This window comes from Telmatherina bonti (genome assembly GCF_933228915.1).
Source record: "Telmatherina bonti genome assembly, chromosome: 15".
Lineage (NCBI taxonomy): Eukaryota > Metazoa > Chordata > Actinopteri > Atheriniformes > Telmatherinidae > Telmatherina > Telmatherina bonti.
This window is the reverse complement of record NC_136613.1, coordinates 15321991-15344912: the sequence shown is the minus strand read 5'-3', so window position 1 is coordinate 15344912 and position 22922 is coordinate 15321991. Positions and strand designations below refer to the sequence as shown.

General features: G+C 39.4%; 1 protein-coding gene across 3 annotated transcripts in view; it reads left to right on the top strand.

The window, feature by feature from the left end:
- LOC306766324 (phospholipid-transporting ATPase IH-like) overlaps window positions 1–22684 on the top strand; it is a 41216-nt gene extending 18532 nt beyond the window's left edge. The window contains exons 5-31 of one of the 3 annotated variants that reach the window (XM_079254015.1): window positions 76–183; window positions 2700–2828; window positions 5871–5974; window positions 6082–6132; window positions 6243–6307; window positions 6410–6491; window positions 6585–6735; window positions 6827–7024; window positions 7120–7293; window positions 8929–9095; window positions 9644–9715; window positions 10355–10428; window positions 10544–10647; window positions 11805–11986; window positions 12443–12676; window positions 12806–12983; window positions 13085–13187; window positions 13548–13693; window positions 14097–14156; window positions 14549–14676; window positions 14761–14896; window positions 15373–15396; window positions 16298–16363; window positions 16569–16672; window positions 16765–16930; window positions 17602–17713; window positions 19663–19796. In XM_079254015.1, the coding sequence (XP_079110141.1) occupies window positions 76–183; window positions 2700–2828; window positions 5871–5974; window positions 6082–6132; window positions 6243–6307; window positions 6410–6491; window positions 6585–6735; window positions 6827–7024; window positions 7120–7293; window positions 8929–9095; window positions 9644–9715; window positions 10355–10428; window positions 10544–10647; window positions 11805–11986; window positions 12443–12676; window positions 12806–12983; window positions 13085–13187; window positions 13548–13693; window positions 14097–14156; window positions 14549–14676; window positions 14761–14896; window positions 15373–15396; window positions 16298–16363; window positions 16569–16672; window positions 16765–16930; window positions 17602–17679 (3084 nt within the window). In that variant the 3' untranslated portion in view covers window positions 17680–17713; window positions 19663–19796. Of the gene's footprint in view, window positions 1–75; window positions 184–2699; window positions 2829–5870; window positions 5975–6081; window positions 6133–6242; window positions 6308–6409; window positions 6492–6584; window positions 6736–6826; window positions 7025–7119; window positions 7294–8928; window positions 9096–9643; window positions 9716–10354; window positions 10429–10543; window positions 10648–11804; window positions 11987–12442; window positions 12677–12805; window positions 12984–13084; window positions 13188–13547; window positions 13694–14096; window positions 14157–14548; window positions 14677–14760; window positions 14897–15372; window positions 15397–16297; window positions 16364–16568; window positions 16673–16764; window positions 16931–17601; window positions 17714–18359; window positions 18585–19662 lie in introns of all 3 variants that reach the window. The other 2 variants (XM_079254014.1, XM_079254013.1) reach the window with 2 other exon arrangements.
- The last annotated feature ends 238 nt before the right edge of the window (window positions 22685–22922 follow it).

Here is a 22922-nt window from a genome sequence, read left to right as displayed (position 1 = left end):
ACAAAAATCTATATTCTGTGTTCCTCCCTGATTCTTTCCCCTTTACAATCTTCTTTTTTGCTGCAACTCTTTCAGGGCTATGAGGATTGGCTCAGACACAAAGCTGACTGCTCCATAAATGAGTGTCCGGTGGACGTGGTGCAGCAAGGAAAGGTGGTGAGGACACAGAGTCACAAGCTGCGGGTAAGAATGGCCTCATTAGAGCAGTGCAGCACCTGAGGCCACAAAGCAACACTGCTGCACTGCTGCAAAGCTCACTTTTTCTATAACTGTTGCTCTCACCCTCCTCTTTTCCTTCCCCTCTGCAGTGCTGTCCAACTTTGTCTCTCTTGTCTTTCCCACCAGTAAATTGCACTCAAACCTCAGTAGACTGTCCCCTGGTGCATTGCTGCAAGAGTCTCTTGAAGGATGAACAGGACTGATGTATTTCATGAGTCATAATATTCCTGTCATCATCCACAGATGTCCTTTATGTCATTCTGATGCAAGAGCAGGTCACTGTTTGGTTGTTTGCTTGACTGCTCTTCTTGATTAGATTATTTATATAATACCAAACTGCAGTGTTTATCCTCAGCACTGCAGTTTTTTGGGGTTTGTTTTTTTTTTATCCGAGCAAGATTTCATTTCATGCTTTAAGGTGGCAAATATTAGAAAATTTGAATGGAATTCAAATTTGATTATGAGTTTAATTCCAATTATTCTCTTGGTCCAAATAAATTGCAAGGCTTCTGAGCTCTTAAGTGTGGCTTGAGGAATTTTGTTTTTGCCTCAAATGTAAACTAATATACAAGTTGTTCTTCCTGTCATGACTAAATAGAAAGATCTGTAAGTGTTTTCCAGTAAATGACCCCCCCCGTCCCTCCAAATTTACCAAAAAACCTGGCAAATAACCAAATGAAAAACAGTGTCAAATTTGAAGCTGTTTGGATGAGTGACTCTCATCATCTCATAACTACACAAATATCACACCATTCCCACAAACATTTGGATTACTGAATGTTGAAGATTCTTTTATTCATGCTAAAAGTGGGATGAAGATAATTTGTGTTTTTACTTTTCTTTCTGGTGAACACACATGTGATTACACCTGTGTTCCACAGTTAGGGTTAGTGAGCAAACTTTCCAGCTTTGCAAACTGATGGATGGTACCACATTTGTCAGGATGTGGAGTTTTTAAATTCTCTTGTAGAACAAGACAGCTGCTTATTTGTAGTGGGCCACACATGAAGAGTTAGTAGCTTTACAGTGAATGAATAAACGGCTGAATAAAGCTGGCTCTGTGCTGAAGACAACTCTGGAACTCATGGAGCTCCTGATCTGTGCAAAAAATAATATTGTAAAAGCTGCTTAACATTATGGAAATCTCTTCTCCTATGTAACATATTGATTAAACAGTGGTGTATTTAGTAAGTGGCAAAAAATGGTACAGAAGGTCATTCCTTGCTACAACAATAACTAAATAATTACTTTTTTATATAAATACTAATAACTATTATTTCTTAATTCTGCAAAAATACATTTCAAAATATATGGCCTAATTCAAATAGCATCTTGCTAACAATATTACACCTTAGAATAGCATTTATCCTGCTCCTTTTAAGGATTTACAATAAAGGGATATCAGTAGTTTTAATTTTTTGATAGTTTGTTTTCAAAAGACAAAATATATTGTAAAATCACCACATTCATCTAGTCATATTTCACATGAGAAAACTCCATATTTCATGTTTATTTACTTAACACAAAATAATATAAGTTGTACTAGCTGTAAAAATTAACTAATCTTAGCTGAAATTGATGTGAAGTGAAAAATCAGATCCTCAGTAAGGCTGTTTTTTATTTAATTTATGGTGTTCTTGGTCACAGAAGCTGTGATGAATGTTGCTGGTTGGCTGCTCTGCAGACATCTTTCTTCTATCACCCCAGCATTTAATGAAAACAGTGTCAGACTGTATAATGTGACTGATCTAGCTCATCACCTCCTGCATGGATCTATTGATTCAGTAGACTATATTTTAGTCTTGTAACCCCATTTGTCTGCAGGTACATAATGGGTGCTAGTACATCTCGTTTCTGCTGTGTCTGCTGCTCATTGTGAGTGTGCAGAGCCTGTGTGGGATGTTCAGTGTCGGCTTAGAATATACAGCTTCAGCACTGCTACCAAGCATTTTAAAAGTTGCACAGAGCTTTAGTTTGTGTTACCATAGCAGTAGGTTTCTGAGAATTTGGTTGAGAACGACATCTGGCATCCACTTACACAAGAAGTTCGTTTTTTATATGTTTGTCTCACCTCGTTGATCACTCTCCCCCTAGTCCTTCTCTTGGTGCCTTGTCTCACTGTCTGTCTCTTTGTTTTACTGTGTTTTCTATACCAAGGTCTGTCACTACTACAAATGAAACAGAGAGGATTAGAGTGTGAAACGGGAGCAGGAATAATGATGAATACATTAATCATACGAAATCAGAGAGCGTGTGTCATGTGTATGGTCACCGTGGAGATGGGATTTATCAGAATTTAAGCTGCTCTGCTCTCATAATCCGTTATGCAACTTCTCTATCCTTTGAAAAAAGAAATGGTACAAGATGAGCAGACTATTACCCACAGGTTTTTCTGTTTGTCTTTTTCTCTCTGTATGTGGGGAAATAGATATAAGTGTATAAGATTTGTTTTTGACACCTACATGTCTGTTTTCCGTCAGGTGGGGGACGTTGTCATGGTAAGGGAGGATGAGACTTTCCCCTGTGATCTCATCCTTCTCTCCTCCAGCCGCTATGATGGAACCTGCTATGTCACCACCACCAGTCTGGATGGGGAGTCTAGTCACAAGGTAACAGGATTAGTGGATATCTTGTTTTTTTTTTTGTTGTTTGTTTGTTTGGTTTTTTTTTTGTGGCCCAACCATCTTTCAAACTTAAAATGATAATTTTCGGTTACAGCACAGGCTTAGGTCGGTTTACATGGCTCCTTACAAATTAAAAAGTCCCAAAATATGTCAAATGTAAGTCCTTTTTTAAACCAAATACATGACAGCTCACATAGAACAATGCCGATTTTGTAAAAGTAGATCTATTTATGTCAGCATCAACAAAAGAAAACAATCGCTCAGTTGCCAGACACGCTAGATCAAACATTAGGTATTGTGGACTGGAAATCCTCATATTTGAGTACTTGTTTTGTAAAGGACTTAAAATATGAAGACAATAATGAATAAAGAAATAAAGAAATAAAAAGAAGGTGAGGAATCCATGTTATGTGATATGCAATCCATTTCATCCATCCTGCAGTGATTTCATGTTCTTACATAAACAAAATAGGATTTTGTGTTGTCTCCAGCCTAAAGGATCATTAAAAGTTCAAGCTTTTTTGTGATAGTTGATGAGCTGCATTTTCATTAAAGGAGACACCCTATATTCACAAGGTTACACACTTTCCTAAGGTTCATGAAATGTCTGCAGCACAGTGTGGACAAGATCAACAGGTCTTTGTTTTTTAAGCGATCGCTGAGAAAGAAAAATTGGTGTGTGTGGAGTGAGCAACTCTCCTCTTTACTCCTGTTGAACTTGTAGTTTGATGGAGTTAAAGATGATGAGGGTGGAAAATGCGACTCTGATCTTTGAGTGTTAAGAAGAACTTCACTGTAAATCTGAATCACTCACTAAATGAGATATTTTCAAATGTTGGGGGCATCAAGCAGAGTGGCAGGTTTGGGTGGGCTTTTTTCAGGGTTTTTCTTCTTAACTAAGTCTTCCATCTTGCATCTAATTTCTGTCTCTGAATGCTGTAAATTGGCTCAATGCGTACAAAACTTTGGCTTTCTTTTTGGCTTATTTCCTGTTTTATACAGCAACGTGCATTCAGTCAGTAGTACTTCTGGATGGGCACGGGGTAGTGTTGTCTGTGAAAGAGGCACAAGAGAGGCACAATTGTGCCATCCCTGCTCCGAGTCATTCATATATTGAATGACTCAGGATACAGCAAGAATAATCACTTAGGATCAGATCCAGGCTACTTTTGGTTCTTTTCACTCTTGAAATGGAAATTTGTGTTTGGCTCTGGAACAAAGACATTTGTACAATCCATAACAACTTAATACAAGATAAAATGAATTAAAAAGGGAATAAAAATAAGTAACAAAAACAAAATGGTAAAGTAACACACCCCACTGAGTGAAAAACATGCTGTGTATAGAAAAATGTAAGTATCATAATGAATACATGGCTCACCGCTCGTGGCTCGAGTTTTGCTTAAACTGAGATTTTGAGTTGGCTGTGATTTCAGACACATTTAATTTTGTTTGATTATTAATCAAAATGGAAAAAAAATCTGTTTCTTAAACCACACCCAAACTTCTCCTAACTCTACCTTATTACCACATTTAATGACATTTTTTTTTTTTTCTTAATGTATTTTCATGTGTAAGATGGTCATTCTTTTTTTTAAAACTCTTGTTTAGTATTTTTTAAGCATCAATTACTCATAAATTACTATCTACATTTTTTTTTAAAAACTAAAAAAAAATTTAAATACATCCCAATACTTTTCAATCATTTCTTGCACATACCTTCTACCAAACATATTAAGAAGTAGATCAAACATTATTTCACCAACATGTCTCTTTCACTTTTCTTATGTTATTTGGTAAATCAACTTGTACTTACAAAGCACTTTTCCAGTCATGCTGACCACTCAAAGCACTTTACACTACTTGTCAAATTCACCCATTCACACACACATACTTCACACTCAAAACCCCGGGTCACAATTTCGGGTTTGCGTGTCGTGGCCCAGGACACTTCAGCATGTAGTCAGGGAAAGCCTGGAATCAAATTGCCAACTTTCCAGTTGAAAGATGACTGTTCTTCCTTCCACCCTCATTGATGTCACCCATGCAACCACACACACTGAGCACTGTGGCTGGGATAATATGCTTTTCTCACAATTCAAATTTTAAGAAAATTTTTGGATGCCGATTCAAATTAAATTGTGATTCCTATATATTGTCTCTTTTTAGCTTTCTTTTTCAACACCAGACCATGTGAAAAAGTTGCATGATGGCCAAGTTTACAAACTATTTCACAAGCCAGATTTCCTAAAGAAAAAAACATTTATTCAGCAGCAATATATCTGAACCAGCTGTTTGAACTTATACTCTTGTTTTAAAAGCTTGAGCTGCATATAAAAGTGCTGGTTATTAGTTCTGCATTTACCTCAGGATGGTGTTTTGCTAGGTGGCCTGTAACATTTTTTTGTTATTCCAGGACACAACATGTGCATTACATAGTTTACAAATAGCTGTCCAGTGCTGCTTTTTCCTTCCAAGAAAAAAATCTGAAATGTGTCCACACCTTTGACTTGAAATGTGATGGTGGAGGACTTATCTCTGCACAGGCTGTCCACCATTCTCCGTCTTTTGTTTAAGTGTTTTCCAAAACGGATATAACGTCATGTTACTAGACAGTCGAAGAGAAACATTTCACCCTCTGCTGGAGATTTTTGACCAAAAAAAAAAAAACATTTTAAAAATTGTAAAACAAAAAAAAATCCTGGATTACTATGTGAAATTATTTTCTCCCACCCTTACTGAGCACACACACATCATCATGTGTAGAACACTCACCCCACCCCCTGTCTCATACATGCCCTCGAGGCGACCCCTTCATGTGCACACCATCAGCAGGTTGACCCCCTGCTGTCCCAGGTCGCACTCTTAATAATGACTCGTCTCCCATCCTCCCAGTTTCTCCAGTTCATTAAGAAAACCTGCGGGGGCTGAAACACTAAACAAATCCTGTTCTCATGGTTGCTGTGTTGGTGACATTTTCCTCTGCTGTCTTCTCCCCCCACCCCTTCTTCCACCTTTCTATCTCAGACCTATTACGCTATACCAGATACCATGGCCTTTAGAACAGAGCAGGAGGTGGATTCGCTACATGCCACTATTGAATGTGAACAGCCGCAGCCTGACCTCTACAAGTGAGTGTGACAAGCTGCCGCTGATGCATCTGTGTACACTCCCCAGATACAAGGTTTAACCTTATTGCTGTGTCTTGATTTGATTTTGCTGTACCTTTTTATTCCAGATTTGTGGGACGCATTAACATTTACAAGGATAAAGAGGAGCCTGTGGTTCGGTGGGCGTGTTTTTTGGTTTTGGTGTACTTTTTTTTTTTTTTTAATTAAAAAAGTAAGGGCCTTTGGTTGTGTTTTTTTTTACTAGAAATGTACCTTTTTACTCTTGCAGAACGCTTGGAGCTGAAAACTTGCTCCTTAGAGGAGCTACGCTGAAGAATACACAACATATTTATGGTAGTAAAAATGAGGGTTCAGCCTCTGCAAAATCTTTTGAATAATTTTCTAAATGTCTTTTGTCTTGTTTGCCTCGATAACTCCATGTTTTCTCTACTTCAGCTGTTGCAATCTACACTGGAATGGAAACCAAGATGGCACTTAATTACCAATCTAAATCTCAGAAACGTTCTGCTGTTGAAAAGTAAGATGAATGACTGCGTCACGACTCACTGTACGACGTCGTTACCTCCCAACCAACGGTATTGACACATTTCCATTCTGCCACTCCCTGCAGGTCGATGAACGCCTTTCTGATCGTGTATTTGTGCATCCTGATTAGTAAAGCAGTGATCAACACTGTCTTGAAATACGCTTGGCAGTGGTCTCCCGACCGAGACGAACCCTGGTACAACCACAGGACTGAGATTGAGCGCCAGCGCCACGTGGTTCGTCTTAACCCCATACTTAACTTTAGGTGCCTGTTATGATTTCTTCAAAACCTCAATACTGTCAATTGTCTCCTGCCTTTTTTTTCAGGTGATACGAGCCTTCACAGACTTTCTGGCCTTCATGGTTTTGTTTAATTACATCATCCCAGTGTCTATGTATGTAACAGTAGAGATGCAGAAATTCCTTGGTTCCTATTTCATCACTTGGGATGAGGATATGTTTGATGAAGAGTTGGGACAGGGTGCTCAGGTGAACACCTCCGACCTGAACGAAGAACTGGGACAGGTAGGCCACCCGTCTATGCATCTGCATGCATATCTCAGTGTAAACTTTCTACAAACATGTCCTTATTGGAGGCCCTTTGTCTCCCTCTATATCAGGTGGAGTATGTGTTCACTGATAAGACCGGCACTCTGACTGAGAACAACATGGAGTTTATCGAATGCTGCGTTGATGGGAATGTCTACATCCCTCATGCAATCTGCAATGGACAAATCCTCAGCGCTGCTTCTAGTATAGACATGATTGATTCTTCACCAGGAGGATATCGGAGAGTAAGTTTCTCTTTTATTTTTCTTTTTTTTTTTTTTTTTTTACTTGTCCTGTCTAGCATCATAGTAAGCAGAATGGTTGTCTGGCTGCTGCTTCTCTTGTGTTTTCCCCGCAAGAGTTTTATGGTAATAAAGACCTTCTTGATAATTTAAGTGTATTCTTTATTTTCTCAATTGGTCTATTGCTGAGTTTACATATTAAACCTGGACCTGAAATGAAGGCTGGGGAAAAAGAAAAGAGAAAGCAGACAGAGTACAAGAAGAGAGGGAAGAGAAGAAAAAGAGACAAGGATACAGCATATAGAACAGGGCTACTCAATTAGATGTTCAGGTGAGCCAGATTTTCAAATAAAAAGATGATCAGAGCCAGTAAATAAAGTAAGGGAAAATAAGTAATAATAAATAAATAAATAAAAGACACATTTAAGTTTTGAAAAATAAGCAGTTTATCCATTTTTCTATTTTAAACTTAGTCCCACGTGACAAGGGCAAATGCAAAAAATAAAATATTGAAAATTCCCATCAGAGTCTATTTTTCTCCTAACTTTTAACATAAAAAGGTCATTTCAAACTATGCTTCTCAATGTGGTGCCTCCTCACATTATAATCTTTAAACACCGCCACACACTCATTGCACATTAAACACAGCGGTTTGGTGCTCGAATGTGACTGAAAAACAAACAAATACTTATCAGTCCAGGCTGGGTTAAATCTGCCGTTTTTCGTTGTCAATTTTGCGTTTTGGGACAGAGAGCAACATTCTTGCTAGTGCTACTCTTACAACCTCAAAACACAACAACACTGCTGGGGTTAATGTTGCTAGGCAACCAAGTGCTGCATTCATGGTCTGCATGACTGTAGGATTGTAGGCTACTTAATCAGCGTAGGAATGACTTAAGGTTCTTGATTAATATCTTTATTCTTTTACAGCTGGGCCACATAGAAGTTGGTTCAGGGCCGCATGTGGCCCGCGGGCCGCCATTTGAAGAGGCCTGATATAGAAAGTAACAGCATGAGCTGTTTACATAGGAAAACACAGACAACCAGCTGCTACACCTGAAAGGAAACTGACAAGGATAGTATGTTTCTAAAAGCAGCCTGAGCAGCCATGTAGGTTTACAAACTCTGCTATTAAGCAGGTTAAAATACATATTTTTAAGTGGAAGTACTTCCAAATTAAGAACTATATTAGGAGGAAAGTACTAATCCGTGATGTCTCATTTGACTGTTAAAGCCTTGGAGATTCAGCCTACATGCAGGTCACTTAAACATTTTCTTTATGAAGAAGTCTGGTTTGTTTTATTTTTGGAAAAGAGTTCCTGAGGTACACAGAAAAGTGATGAGCTTTGCATTTATTGCAACAGATTAGATTTAATAGAAGAAAAACTTGTGCAGTCAGCAGTAGGCCCTGCCAAACTTTAAATTTGCAGAACAGATGCCCTGTTCTGTTACAAGCTTTTCTAAGAAATGTACAAAAATACCACTGCAGTGACTAAACAAAATAATCCCTTGAGAGGAACAGTGGGGAATAGAAGGATTTGTCTCTCCTGTTTGTCATGATTACGGGACATTAAATACTAACTTACCTGTTACACGTACAAAGTAAAGAAGAGCCGTCATGTTTATCTGTGTCTGTAGGAACATGAAGATCTGTTTTTCCGGGCGCTGTGTCTGTGTCACACAGTGCAGGTGAAGGAGGAGGAGACAGTGGATGGTATCAAGAGGGGCATCCACCAAGGCAGGCCCACCTCCTTCTACATCTCTTCCTCTCCAGATGAGGTGGCTTTAGTAGAAGGAATGAAAAGGTAAATGTTGTTTTATCATCTATAACTAATAAGGCTTTTTTTTTATTGTCCTGAATAAAATTTTGGTGGAAGAACGATGAATTAGATTCATTTTATTTTGTGTTTGGAAGTACTTTTTCAAACATTTTCTCATTTTGGTACTTTCATACCGACCTTTTTTAAACTTAGGTCAGAGCTGACTGATGCTAGCAGATGAACTGCTCTCTGTTCAGCCACTACAGTCTTTGTCATCTTTCTGGTATATTTGGAATTCCTGTGTTGCTGCAGTGAGTTTGACTCACATATTGACTGTATTCATGAAGGATAAAGCTGTAAAACTGAGGCGTTGCAATAAAAGAAAAAATCTTATAACATCGGCCTCCAAAAGGTGCAATTTCCGAAGCGTCTTTTGCAGGGTTCAGACTGTCAGCAGCTCCATCACTGAAACATATCTAATTGCTTCACAGAACCTTTAGCTTCCCCAGCTGTGATGAAAGTGAGTAATGTTGTATGTAGAAACTCTCTGCTGCACTTTCATGAATATTTTTCCTCTTTGTTCCCGCTGCCAGGTTGGGCTACACTTATCTGAGACTAAAGGATAACTACATGGAGATCCTCAACAAAGATGACGAGATTGAAAGGTTAGTTTACTAAGTGTATGTTGTGGTTACACCACAGACAATAAAACTGGATTAATCCTTTTTATTGAGATTGAGTTGTGGTCATACAACAACTGACTGAGGGGAATTAGCTCTCAGGTTCTGTTACATGTTGAGTGGAGGTTACAAAACCCCACAGCCTTAAAAGGCCTGCTCAGTCGGATCGAATTGCTAAAACCAACGAGGGAGAATGGATGGAAGCAAGAGTCCAGTGGAGAGGAGCTGGGAAGAGGTGGGGGAGGTGGGGGGGGGGTTGGTAAAAGTGTCTAATGTTTTGATCCATAGCGTGTGTTAGTGTGGGTGGCCTCACAAGCTATCACTCTCAGCAGTGGCCTGTCAATAAGGAGCTATTTTAAGGAAAAAGGAGAGCTGGAGAGGGGAGGGGTTTAGCATTCATCCTGCAGTTGTGCAGACTTTGGAGGTAAAGAGACAGCAGAAGAATCTAGTCTTTTGTCACTTACTGTTCTGACATTTTTATAAGGAAATCTTAGGTACTGACAAACAATAATCACCAAAAATGCTCTTAATTTTAGTCTCTAAATTACAAGACTAAAAAACAGGAAGAGTAAGAAGAAGAATGAAGAAAATGATCGGTTTTATGTTTAACAACTTCTTCCTCAGGTTTGAGCTGCTCCATGTGCTGAACTTTGACTCTGTTAGGAGGAGAATGAGCGTCATCGTCAAGTCGAGCGCAGGTAAAATGTCCTATAACAGTTAGTTTTTATGAAGCCAAGAAGGAAGCCTCTTTCTGCAGTTTCCTTATGATGTGTTTGGTTTCCTTGTGTGTGTTTCTCTGTGTGTGGTTTTCAGGAGAGTACCTGCTGTTCTGTAAAGGTGCAGACTCATCAATTTTTCCACGGGTGGTATCTGGGAAGGTGGAGCAAGTGAAAGCCCGCGTGGAGCAGAATGCTGTCGTAAGTGTTTGACCAGCCCAGATGTACAGTGGGTTTAATAATACATTGTGTATTTTTCATGATGTTAGAACAGTATTGTCCTTGTATTATTATTTAACATGTGCTTTAAGAACACATGTAGTAAACTATGATTGTTTAAATTAAATATATGATTGTTTAAATGTTTTACATTATATTATATTATATTATATTATATTATATTATATTATATTATATTATATTATATTATATTATATTATATTATATTATGATGTAGAGTTACAAAATATCTAGTTGTACTTTGTACCTGCAGCCTCAGACTTTCCTAAAATTGCCAGACACAGCAGTATTTATTGTTTAAATCTGCTGGATCCAGACAGTAGATTTGGTAGATGACCTGTAAGCGAAATTTGTCTTTTTTGCATCCATAACGTATAAGAGGGCTGTTATATTATTCCACTTTTTTTAACTGAACCCAATGTAAAGATATAAGTTGTAACAAACTTACTGTAGCAGGAGCTGTGTACATGGCACGTTTTATTAATGATGGTTAAAACTGCATCTCTGAAGTGAAGATGGTTTATTTTTATTTAAATACTTGTTGCATCAACTCCTTGCTCCTCTGCTCATCTCTGGTGGGAGGGATTAAGACTCAAGAGAAAGGACATGAGGATGTGCAAACTGAAAAATGTGACAAGGGAATGCTATATTTTACACAACCTCCTCTTTATTTCATACAAATCAGCTTTTGGTAGTTTAAGGCAGAGGAAATAAAGACCTGTGAGGGGGCCTTCTTACAGATCTGGTGTGTGTGTTGAATAGCTGCTAGTGGTGAAGAATTATCCACCTCTTGACATGTATCTGAACCAAAATATAAGGCTTTCTTCCTTCGCCAGTGTTCCACTTCTTAACAAAGTTTTAATAAAAACATGTCTCGTAGCATACGCTGCTAACAGTGAAATATACAGCAAGTCGTGTGGCTGGTTCTGCTTTAAAAATCTGGTGGATACAAACTACAAACAAAACGTATTACTCCTCTACCAGCTGAATTTGGTTAAACATGATCCCTTAACATATATGCTGTTAGCGTTTTAATATTATCCTTCAATCATGATGTCAACTAATCTATTACTCTGTTTCTGTCTTTGATTTAAAAAAATGAAAACTAAAAAAAAAAGGAGGGGCTGCGGACACTGTGTGTCGCCTATCGAAGGCTGTCAGAGCCTGAGTATCAGGAAGCGTGCCATCACCTGACTGAAGCCAAGCTGGCCCTGCAGGACAGGGAGCAGAGGCTGGCACAAGCCTATGACATCATCGAGAGGGACTTTGTCCTTCTGGGTGCTACAGCAGTGGAGGACAGGTTGGTCGATGAGAGAGAGAGAGAGAGAGAGAGAGAGAGAAAAGATTTAGAAATGGTGCAGCAGCAGGGGGACAGAAGGGGAGATTAATGAATCATTAAGCTGGCTTCAAAGTGTTTTCATGACTCATGAGGGCAAAAAAGATTCAGTGTGAGCTCTCAGTGGTGACTTCCTATTGGTAATGCTGCACCTTTTTTCTCTTTTTCTTTTCTTTTGCTCTCCTTTTTGCAATAATTTGCCATGTTTTTGTGTACTGATAACATAGTATTGACCCTGACTGATTGATCAACTGCTTGACAGTTTAATTTCCTAGTAGATAAACTGCTGATGGGAAAAGACAGGGCTGGTCATGCATTGATAAGTTATCACCATCTGGTAATGGATTGATTGAAGCTTTGATGGATAGTTCAACCTATCTCAGTGGAGGCTGGAACACTTATTGACTTATTGATGCACAGGCTCCAGGAGAAAGCTGCAGACACCATCGAGTCACTGCACAAGGCCGGGATAAAAGTTTGGGTCCTCACGGGGGACAAGATGGAAACGGCGGCCGCTACATGCTATGCTAGCAAGCTGTTCCGGCGCAGCACCCAGATTTTGGAGCTGACCAAGAAACGCACTGAAGAGCAGAGCCTGCACGATGTACTTTTCGAACTAAACAGGACTGTTCTCAGGCAACGTTCCATTTCTGGGTATGGAATAATGCAGATGCATGTTGGCAGCTTGCACAATACACCTGGATCCACCTGTTTGGGTCTAACTGCTGCTCACCTCGCTTTGTACATAAATCCTGTTAACCAGACTGTGCTATGTGCTTCCAGATTGTCAGTGGACTGCCTCGACTTTGGTTTGATTATCGATGGGGCCACTCTTTCTGCCATATTAAAGACCCACCAGGAGGGTTCTGGCCATGGCAACTACAGAGAGATCTTTCTGGAAATCTGTCGCAACTGCAGCGCAGTTCTCTGCTGTCGCATGGCGCCGCTGCAAAAAGCACAGGTGGCAGAATAAGACTTCCATTTGGCAGATTTACTGAGGACATCCTCCTAAGTAACACAGTCACTGTGACTGATATCTTTTTTTTTTTTTTCTTGTGGCAGATTGTAAAGCTAATTAAAGCTTCTAAGGAACATCCTATAACCCTTGCTGTTGGCGACGGAGCCAACGATGTCAGTATGATCTTAGAGGCACATGTGGGCATTGGTGAGTTTATTTCACCACAATAGTGCATCATTTATACGCTGTTTTTGTTTGAATCTACATAATTTAAAAGCCTGTTAGCGACATCTGAAAAAAAACTAGTTTTGTGAAGCTGCTGCATTGATCAATTAAAATTGATTGATTAATATTGATTAATGTTAAGTTTGCGAGCAATTTATCAGCTTCAATGTTTGCTCTATAAATCTGCTGTATATAAATATATATATATATATATATATATATATATATATATATATATATATATATATATATATATATATATATATATATATATATATATATATATATATATTGTTTGTTAGGTTACATCCCAGATAGTTTCTAAACACTTTCTGTTCTTAGGCATCATGGGTAAAGAAGGCCGACAGGCGGCGAGAAATAGTGACTATGCCATCCCGAAGTTTAAACACCTGAAGAAGATGCTACTTGTTCACGGCCACTACTACTACATCCGGATTGCTGAGCTTGTTCAGTACTTCTTCTACAAGGTACAGATTTCTTGTGTACTCCAGAGACTCGCATTTTAATCACTTTATCATAATTCCCAGCGAAACACAGAGTTACAAAGAACCAGATTTTGCCGCCACTCTGGCAGATTACCAGATTCATGAATACCTTGTGCGACATTCTCCTGGATTCATGGCCGTGAAGATCAGTGTGGGCGGCCTCCACAGCATGTGATGCCCTGCCAACCAATTCTTTTTTTTTTTCTTCTTCTTTTTTGGCAGACCAGCTCGATGCAGCCCACTCAGTGAGCTCATAGAGCTCAATCTGCAAAAACAGAAATGTGTAGATAGTTTCATTTTGATCCTCTTGAATTGGCTTCACTTGTACTTGTCACAAACTTATCACTTTCTCTGCTTGTTTTTCTCCTCTCTTTAATCTTTGCAGAATGTATGCTTCATCTTTCCTCAGTTCCTGTATCAGTTCTTCTGCGGGTTCTCCCAGCAGGTATGTCTCTAGTGATGTTTAGTAAGGAAAAGATGATATTCTAATCGATGTGTAAATGTGGATAGGATGTAATAAGCAGAAACCACTAAGAGATGTCTATTGCTTTATTTTTTTTCTCACATCCTTTTGCATTTTAGAAGAAAAAAAATGTTAGAAATCCAGTTTACAGGACCAGCACATCAGTAGATGATTGACAAGGCAAAACTAGCAACCATATAGTTAAACTAGTGGAGCATTTAGCCAGTTTATGCAAAACTGGCAACTGTAAACATGTCCATGTTAACGGCTCAAGAAGCTAGGCGGAAATATATTGGATATGTTTTTCATTTGTGGCACCGCTTGTGTTTAATTTACAGACATATGATGCCATTTGTGTAACATTCCCTTTGCAGCCTCTGTACGACACTGCATATTTGACACTGTACAACATCAGCTTTACCTCGCTACCCATCCTCCTATACAGCCTGGTTGAGCAGCACGTCACCATGGAGACATTGAAGAGGGAGCCCTCTTTGTACAGGTAAGGTCAGAAGGAAATTATGCTTTGTATGTCATTGTTGTAACTTACTTAAATAACATCTTTGTTTGCGCCACTCTGTCTCAGGGACATTGCAAAGAACTCTCTCCTCCGCTGGCCTGTCTTCTTATACTGGACGTGCCTGGGTGTGTTTGATGCTGTAATTTTCTTCTTTGGTGCCTACTTCCTCTTTGACAACACCACCTTCACCAGCAATGGCCAGGTAAGGCTCTGCATCTCTGTCAGCAGAGGCGACAGAAACATAAATGTGCTTGCATCTTGGGTTGTCCTTTAGGGACATAAAGAGTGGATAATACAAAGTCTTCATGATCGCTCACTCATTGTCACTTGATTCTTATTAGTAGATTAAGTGCAGTGGTTGTTTTCGTGTAAATGGTTTTGTAACAGTAAAGATTCTGTCCTGCCCCCACCCCCACCCTCCCCCATAGGTCAGCAACATTGGATCTTCATCCATATTGACAACGCAATAGCATCTTTCTCTGTATCGTTAATTTGTATCATGTCAACTGTTTTTGATTGCCTTTGGTCTTGTTTTTTAAGTTAAAACATCCTGAAATTCATTTTACCCTTTGTCCTGATTCTTTTCTCTCTTCTTCCCCCTCCTTCTCTCTGCTTCCTCACTCTTTATTTTGCTTCTCTTTTCTTCCTCCTGCCCTTTTTCTTCCTCTTCTTCTTCAGCTTATGACCACCAACACACAGATGGTAAGCCTGTCTCCCTCCCTGTCCGCTCTCTCTGTCTTTCATGCCCTTTTAGTTCCTGTTGTACCGTTTTTTGATTTCAGTTTGACTGTTTCATCTGGTTTCATCCTTCCTTACGCCACATCATCCAAGCTCTTTCATTTGGATGTGTAGTTTCTTTAGTGCTCCATTTCCCCTTAATCTCTGTAAAGCCCTGAATCCTGCACAGTACTTGATCTTTAACAACTCCACTCTCATAGTAGAAACCTTAGATGCTTCCCCACATTATTCCTCTGTTTCGTTGCAGTAGCAGATAAATCAATACTAATACGTGGTACAGATTGAGATCAAACATCTGTTTGTTTTTATTTTTTTCTTTCTGTCGACTGTGTTTTTATGTATTTTCGTGTGTACTTTCTGTGTCGTTGTATTTGTTCCAGACCTTCTTGGGGTTAGTGTGTTTTTCATCTCACTGCTTCTCAAAGTGTAAAACAAAAGGGTGTCATGGAAATAGTTTGGTGGTGTTTTTGGTAACAACAACCAGAAGTAGTGTTACATAAGCACTCCACCTTCCTTGCCTTGATCTCTCTATTCCCCCCCCCCCCCCCCCCCCCCCCCCCCCTTTCATATTCCCATCCCATCTGTTCACTCCCGATGTCTGCTTAAACCTTTCTAGGATTTCAGCAAGTAGAGAAAAATAAATTCTGCAAGATGTGGAACGCTTTTACTTTTATTGGCCACAAACGAAAAGAATATCGAAAGATTACTGTTTTCAATCAGATCACCTCTTAACATGGTTTTTCTGATGTGAGAATGTATTTTTCCTCCTTTTTAAACTTTTAGATGCTTTGGAAAGATGATAGGATGTTCACTGACTTATCTTTAGTGTGGCTATTAACCATCTTTCTCTTCTCTTCCCTTATAGATGTTTGGAAATTGGACATTTGGGACTCTAGTCTTTACTGTGCTGGTATTCACAGTCACACTTAAGGTGTGTGTCAGTTTTGCCTTTAAAAAATTAACGCAGGGGAATAACATTTCCATGTGCATGTGGTCATGTAGACTGAACATACTAACTGATGTTATACATATATGATTGACTGCCCCGGTTTCCATGACAGTAAAGCCTGAAGGTAATGCCATCGACTTTATTGACTGGATTCATGTTTACTATTTATATATTCTGTTTGTTTCAGCTTGCCTTGGACACACATCACTGGACTTGGATCAATCACTTTGTCATCTGGGGATCACTGCTTTTCTATGTTATTTTCTCACTCCTCTGGGGTGGCATCATTTGGTAATGATATGTTTGGATTTAACTAGAATCCATAATATTGATCTGTCCAGTATGGGAACCCTTTTTTTTGCCTTTGCTTTTTTTTCACTCAGGCCGTTCCTGAACTACCAGAGGATGTACTACGTGTTTATGCAGATGCTGTCCAGTGGCCCAGCTTGGCTCAGCATCATCCTCCTCATTACAGTCAGCTTGCTGCCAGATGTCATCAAGAAGGTCCTCTGTAGAGCTGTTTGTCCCACAGCCACCGAACGTGCACAGGTAGACTCTTCAAAAAACATTAGAACTTATTTGTTCTTGAATTTTATTCTGGACTTCTCCCTTTACTTATTTCTAGCATTAACTAAACGCTTCACTAAAGCCGTTAATTTCCGACTCATTGATTCTTTTCCTTCCTTAAAACATCTTCATGTGTAAAACTGAATTCTCCGAAATCTACATTTATTTACAATTTTTGACACCATAGTCATAAGCCATAAATCTTTTCGTCTTTATTAATCATCCAGGATGACAGTTAAGATCTCCTAGCTTTCAACGTCAGCTGGATTTACTGTGACTTCCTATTCCTTGCGGCTTAGCCTTACCTACCTGTGAAGAAAGCTTCACCATGAATGGAAAAATAAGTGAAAGGTCTGACAGATTTTTTCCTCCTTTGCTCTTTCTCCTTTTTTTTCTCCCTTCTCACTGCATCCTAATGGAACACCGTAATCAAAATACACATCACTTTCCATCGCTCCTACCTCTGTTCTCCTTTTGTTCACGCTGTTCTGCCTTATCCTCACTCCTGCCATCTTCACTCTTCTCGCTTCTTCCTCCCTCATCATTATCGTCTCCTCTCTTCTCCCCCCCGCCCTCTTTTGCATTCCACTACTGCTCCTGTGTGGTTGTGACTCTGTCCTCCGCGCTCACATGCTCTTTTACGGTAACTGCAGTCCACCCGCCCGTGCCTTACTGTGGAGCCGTCTGCCATCTTCATGCTTTCTCAGTCCTCCAGCAGAATGAGTTTCTGATTGGCCCAGAGAGACAAGAGAGGAGCAAGAGGAGGTGACACTCTGTTTTAGCCCTAATCTCTGTGTGCATGGCAGTATGGCCCAGTGTAAACTACTTGTCTCTTCACCGACTCATGTCAAACTAACCAGCTACTGATGCACTCTAAGCCAGGTTGCATTTATTGTTTTCGTGCATTACATCTTACCTTCATGTTTTTTTTGTTATCAGTTCATTTTTATTTGTTTTTGTCCTATTTAACTTATTTATTATATAATAATTGTTTGTCATAATTGGCAGGATGCTGTCATTGTTGGGTTTTCAAGACTATTGTCATTTTGGTTTACAGAATTTCTACCTGATAAAAAAAACAATTGTATGTTTAATATCCATGGTATTCAAGTAGTTTGTCAATCTGCAAATAATAATGTTTATTGTATTTTATTGATTTGATAATAACTTGTAGAACTTGGGGTGTGAAAAGAACAACAAACCTCTTGTGCAAAATTTGCTTCAGAAAAATACCAAGATCACTCAGCTATATTCTTCTTTCATTAAATGGATGAATGAAGGTCATGCAGACTTTTTAAAAAATGATTCATATAGCTCCATGTTGACCTTGAGGCAATATGAAATCTATGAGATACAACACAAAGGATCTGAGCAGTTTCCATTATCAATTTTCCTATGACGTCGTCCACAGAAGGTACAGACAGTGGGTGCTCTGGAGGGCCATGCCGCTCCTCACCCTTGTGGTGGAGAGGGAGGCAGTGAGAGGGACCCACTTCAGCCTGATAGGACCTGTGAGAGACACAGTGGAAAAAGAGCTGCTAGGATCTATGACTCCATGACATCACACAGCCACAGTAACCCACTCGGCGAACCCTAGAGTTCCCCACCCACCAGCAGGTGGGCTAGGGTCACCATGGTAACAACACATATAAGGTGTTGACAGTGGGGTGTTGTGTTCTTAATGCTGCTGCCATAATGCTTTTCTGCTGCTCTGAATTGCATGTGGGATGGAGTGGTGCTTAAAGACGGGGGGTGGGACACATATGAATGTGCTACACAAGAAAATTTCTTGTGTCAATCTGCTTCAGGACTTTTAATGGCCCCTCCCCCCAATTAACTCAGCAATTCCTGATTCAAACAGGTTGTATTTCGCACTGCTTGTGGGTTGTTGAATTAAATTGATCTCAGAAGCAGTCAAGTGAGAAATGTTGTGGGGTTTGTTTGGGTTCTTGTTGTCACCAAAGAAATGTCTAAAAGTAAGTTGAAGTTCTTTGATTTAAGATTAAGTTATCAAATACACAATAAATTCAGCATTAAAACAAATTTCATTAGAAATTGTTTAGCAATCAAGGTAATACTTTAATGGTATCAATGAATTAATCAAGCTGTGATGCCACAGACTATTTACAAATGATCCAGCCTGTTGTAGAATCATTAGAAGCGTATAAGGTAAACTAGTGACATCTAGTGTTGGAGAATGGGATTGCAAGTGTGAATTTACTTTCCTTTGATGAGCACCCTTAATGTAATACAGCTGTTAATCAGCATGGGAATTTTCAGAAGATTTCTTAAATTGCCAATTCTTTATGGTATCCAAGCAGATACTGTCACTTATAATGGCCAATTACCTCAGGTATGGGTCATTCTCTTCTAAACTGAACCGAGCTGAAGATCATGATTGAAAATAACTGGAAACTAGCAGGCTTTTGACTGGAAGAGGAAATTAAAACTGGCTCCATATGTAGACAATGGCTGATTCAGTAAATTCACAACCATTTATCATAGATCATTAAAACTCAACTCAAAAAAAAATGTGAAAAGTTAAATAATCAAACCTTCAGAAAATAACCATAACTTTTGACTTTATGCATTTTCTCGCATTTGTTCACATTCACAAGTTTGGTTTTGTGTTGTGTTGTGTGTGTGTTTCTGTTTTTCTCATGTCTTTCTGTCATGAATTTTCCAATGACTGTATTTTCCCTGTCCCTCTGCAGGATCATGAGAAACTGTTGCCGAGTAGCGTGGCTGAGTTGACTCCACTGTCTTTTCGTCAGTCCTACAAAGGCACAAGTGCAGACTCCTCTCGCCTCCACCTCGGGGCTGCAGAAACGTTGTCCCTCCGCAGGTCTGGTCACCTTCCCCAGAAACTGATGGCCCACTTGGCTGATGGGGGAGGAGCTGATTTGTGCTCCCTTGGCCCCTACATGTTTCGTCTCTCAGGGGCGGGATTTGCCTACTATGCTCCGGGACCAGAGACCTCTGTGTGAAAACAAATGCAGTCTCTGAAACTATGAATATGTGCGTCTCATGAGCTAAAAACACACATCCACAAAATAACAAATCCCAGCATAGGTGAACAAGATCTGCAGTGCAAAAACTGATGATTTATAGAGCAAAACAAACATGTTCACACTCATCAGAAAGCGTGGGCACTCCATGCTTAATTCACCATGTGCTTTTTCTGGGCTACACCTGAGTGGACATCCTTACATCCTCATACTTTTCTGTTTGAGTGTAGCCCTTGTCTTCGTCTTGTCAAAGTTCCTGCTTAAACACTTTCAAACACCCAGAGAACTGAAGGGGAACAATGTGCGACTGTGTTATGACACTGCAGAACTGTCTTGTTTGAGAAGTCAATTTTGTACACCTTGACCTCATTTTCAGTCTCGCATTCCCTTGCCTGTTCCTCCACTTCCCTGTCCCTTTTGCTTGTTTGTAAATGTTTGTCAAAAAACATTTATGTACACTATGTGGTCTAGCCAAGTAAGGAGGGTAGCCTTCAAGCTTAGCCCTTTAGGTATGCGTGCGTGTGCATGTGCGCAAGAGTACGCATGAATTTGCCTGTTATAGTATGTTTGTATGTGACACACTTTTGCCTTACAGGTATGCAGCAGCAGAGCCAAAGGAGAAAGGTTTATTTAAAAGAAAAAAAAAAAGGAAAATAAAGCAGAATTGGTGTATTTCAAAGCCTTACACTCACATACTCATCAGCTGAAGGGAGGAGATGAGGAAAGACTCATGAGGGGAGTGCAGTATTTTAGCCACCCTGCCTTAATCCATAGATACTATATTCAGAAGGTCAGGTTAGACATGTTTGTGAGAGTACAAGGAGGTTCAGATGGCATACATTTCTGATAGTGTCTATTGTCCCCCTTTCTACTCTTTTACCATCACAGTGGTGTCAAGCTTTGCTCCTTTTATCTGTCAGTGTAGCATGTTGGACCTCCCTCTGCATGCTATTCTTCTTTACCCTCTTTTGTCTCCTTACCATTTATCATGAAACGTATCAAGGCTCTTTTTATTTAACCCTGAACAGTGAGCACTGTGTGCCCTCTCCTGCCACCATGTGGCCAAGTAGGGTAACCGCCTGGGACTGATTATTTATAGATGTCTCACGACTTGCTATCCCTCACTGTTGCAATGTGCTTGTGTATTTGCTGCCATGCTACATGTTATGCGGACGTTAATGTCAGGATACTAATGTCATATAATCCTTCTTATAAGGGGTTGTCTCTGTGTTGCATTAACTCCTGAGATTTTTCTGTATTCTGAAATTATTGATGTCAGTCACTGTTTTATGTATAGATGTAACTTAAAAGCTGTTTTTCTTTTCTTTCTATTATTTTGCTTTATATTGTAGTAAGAGGGGACGTTATAGATGTGTAGATACAGCTTGTGGTAAATAGGAGGGAGACTTGAATCGGCGACATCACAATCAAATCAATGAGAATGTTGAACTGATTTGTCCATCATGTCCCCCAGCTGAAGATTGTAGCTCATCATGGATGAACCTCTCTTCTGCATTTCTAACAGCATTTTCTGAAGTCCTTGTTTTTTCCAAAGCATATCTGTCTGGTTACATAGCTAGTGACTGACTCTGGAAGTATTGAATGTGAGATTCTGAAGCATTTTTGTATCTTTATACAGTTTATTTTCATACACATCACCATCTGCCAACTTGTATAGATTTAATAACAGGCATTCAGTATTTTTCTACAGTGACACACAATATTTATTTGTTCTGAAGGGAGGTCTAGATTTGTCCCTTTTAGTTTTTCATTCAAAGCCTCCACAAGTGTTGGGACATGGGGGCTCAACATGCTGACCTCAGTTGTTTTAAAGGAGAGTCCTCTGTGCTTGTATCGCAGAGTCCCACCTCACTGTGCAGTTGCCATATTGTGTCCAAAATTGTCATATACAAGTTCTACAACAATAATGCTGTCAAATCAAATTCAGTGATTTGATAGAGATTTCTTTATGGTTTTTTTTTCCTCAGACATATTTTTGTAAAACTAAGTCCTCAAATTTTCACCTTTTATTTTTTGTCATTTTTCTGTTGTCCATTGTGAATATTTCTTTTGCTACTTTTGTATCACAGAACGGAAATTATGTTTTAACTCTGTTAGGATATGTGTTCAAGTTTGTAACCAAAATGAGAACAAAATATAAATTATGTGATTAATTAGATTTACCTATAGCTCTACACACTGCACTTTGTTTTACAACAGATCAGTTTCACCCTTAAAGCAATTTCTATTGTCTGGCAACTGGAGTTTATAGTTAACTGTTCCTCACAAGTTATTTTTCTACAAAGATTGTAGTGGGTGACAAAAAAAAAAAAAAAAGATAAGAAGTGACCAAATAACTTGACTAGGAATGAACTGAGTGAAGGTGTCAGCCTCTGTCTCAATGGGTTTATCACACCAGCCTTCTATTGCTGATCAGAATGTCAAACAGCTTTTTCTAAGTCCATCAGCACAACAGCAGGTGCTCATCCTGTCACTCCTGAGCTTGGCAAAGGTCTGAGAAGTTGACTGCTGTGCTCTGAGAAGCACGCTTCATATCATACTTTTAGTATGGCACTTTTTGTATTAGTAAAGAGAATTTGAGAAATTACTGGGTTTTTTTGTTTTGTTTTGTTTTTTCCTATTTGGATAAAGATTTTAAAAGTTCACATGTTGACTTTTTGCCAGCCTGTCTGTAGCAAATGAGGGCACAACACTGTACTGTCATTCTGCTTGTAATAAAGACTAAAAAGATAACTGTTGTTTTCTTTCTGCATCAGTCACCGATATCAAAAGCTATAGATTTTTTTTCCCAATCAGTCAGGCTGAAGTCGAGCAGAAGACCTTGATACACCAACACTCCTGCTCAAGCGCTGTTAATTCGCGCATGCGCAACGTTATGGGGGCCCTATTGCAATTTCAAGGGTGTACACTGGACAGGGACGCAAGTTTTGCAGCTTAACCATTCT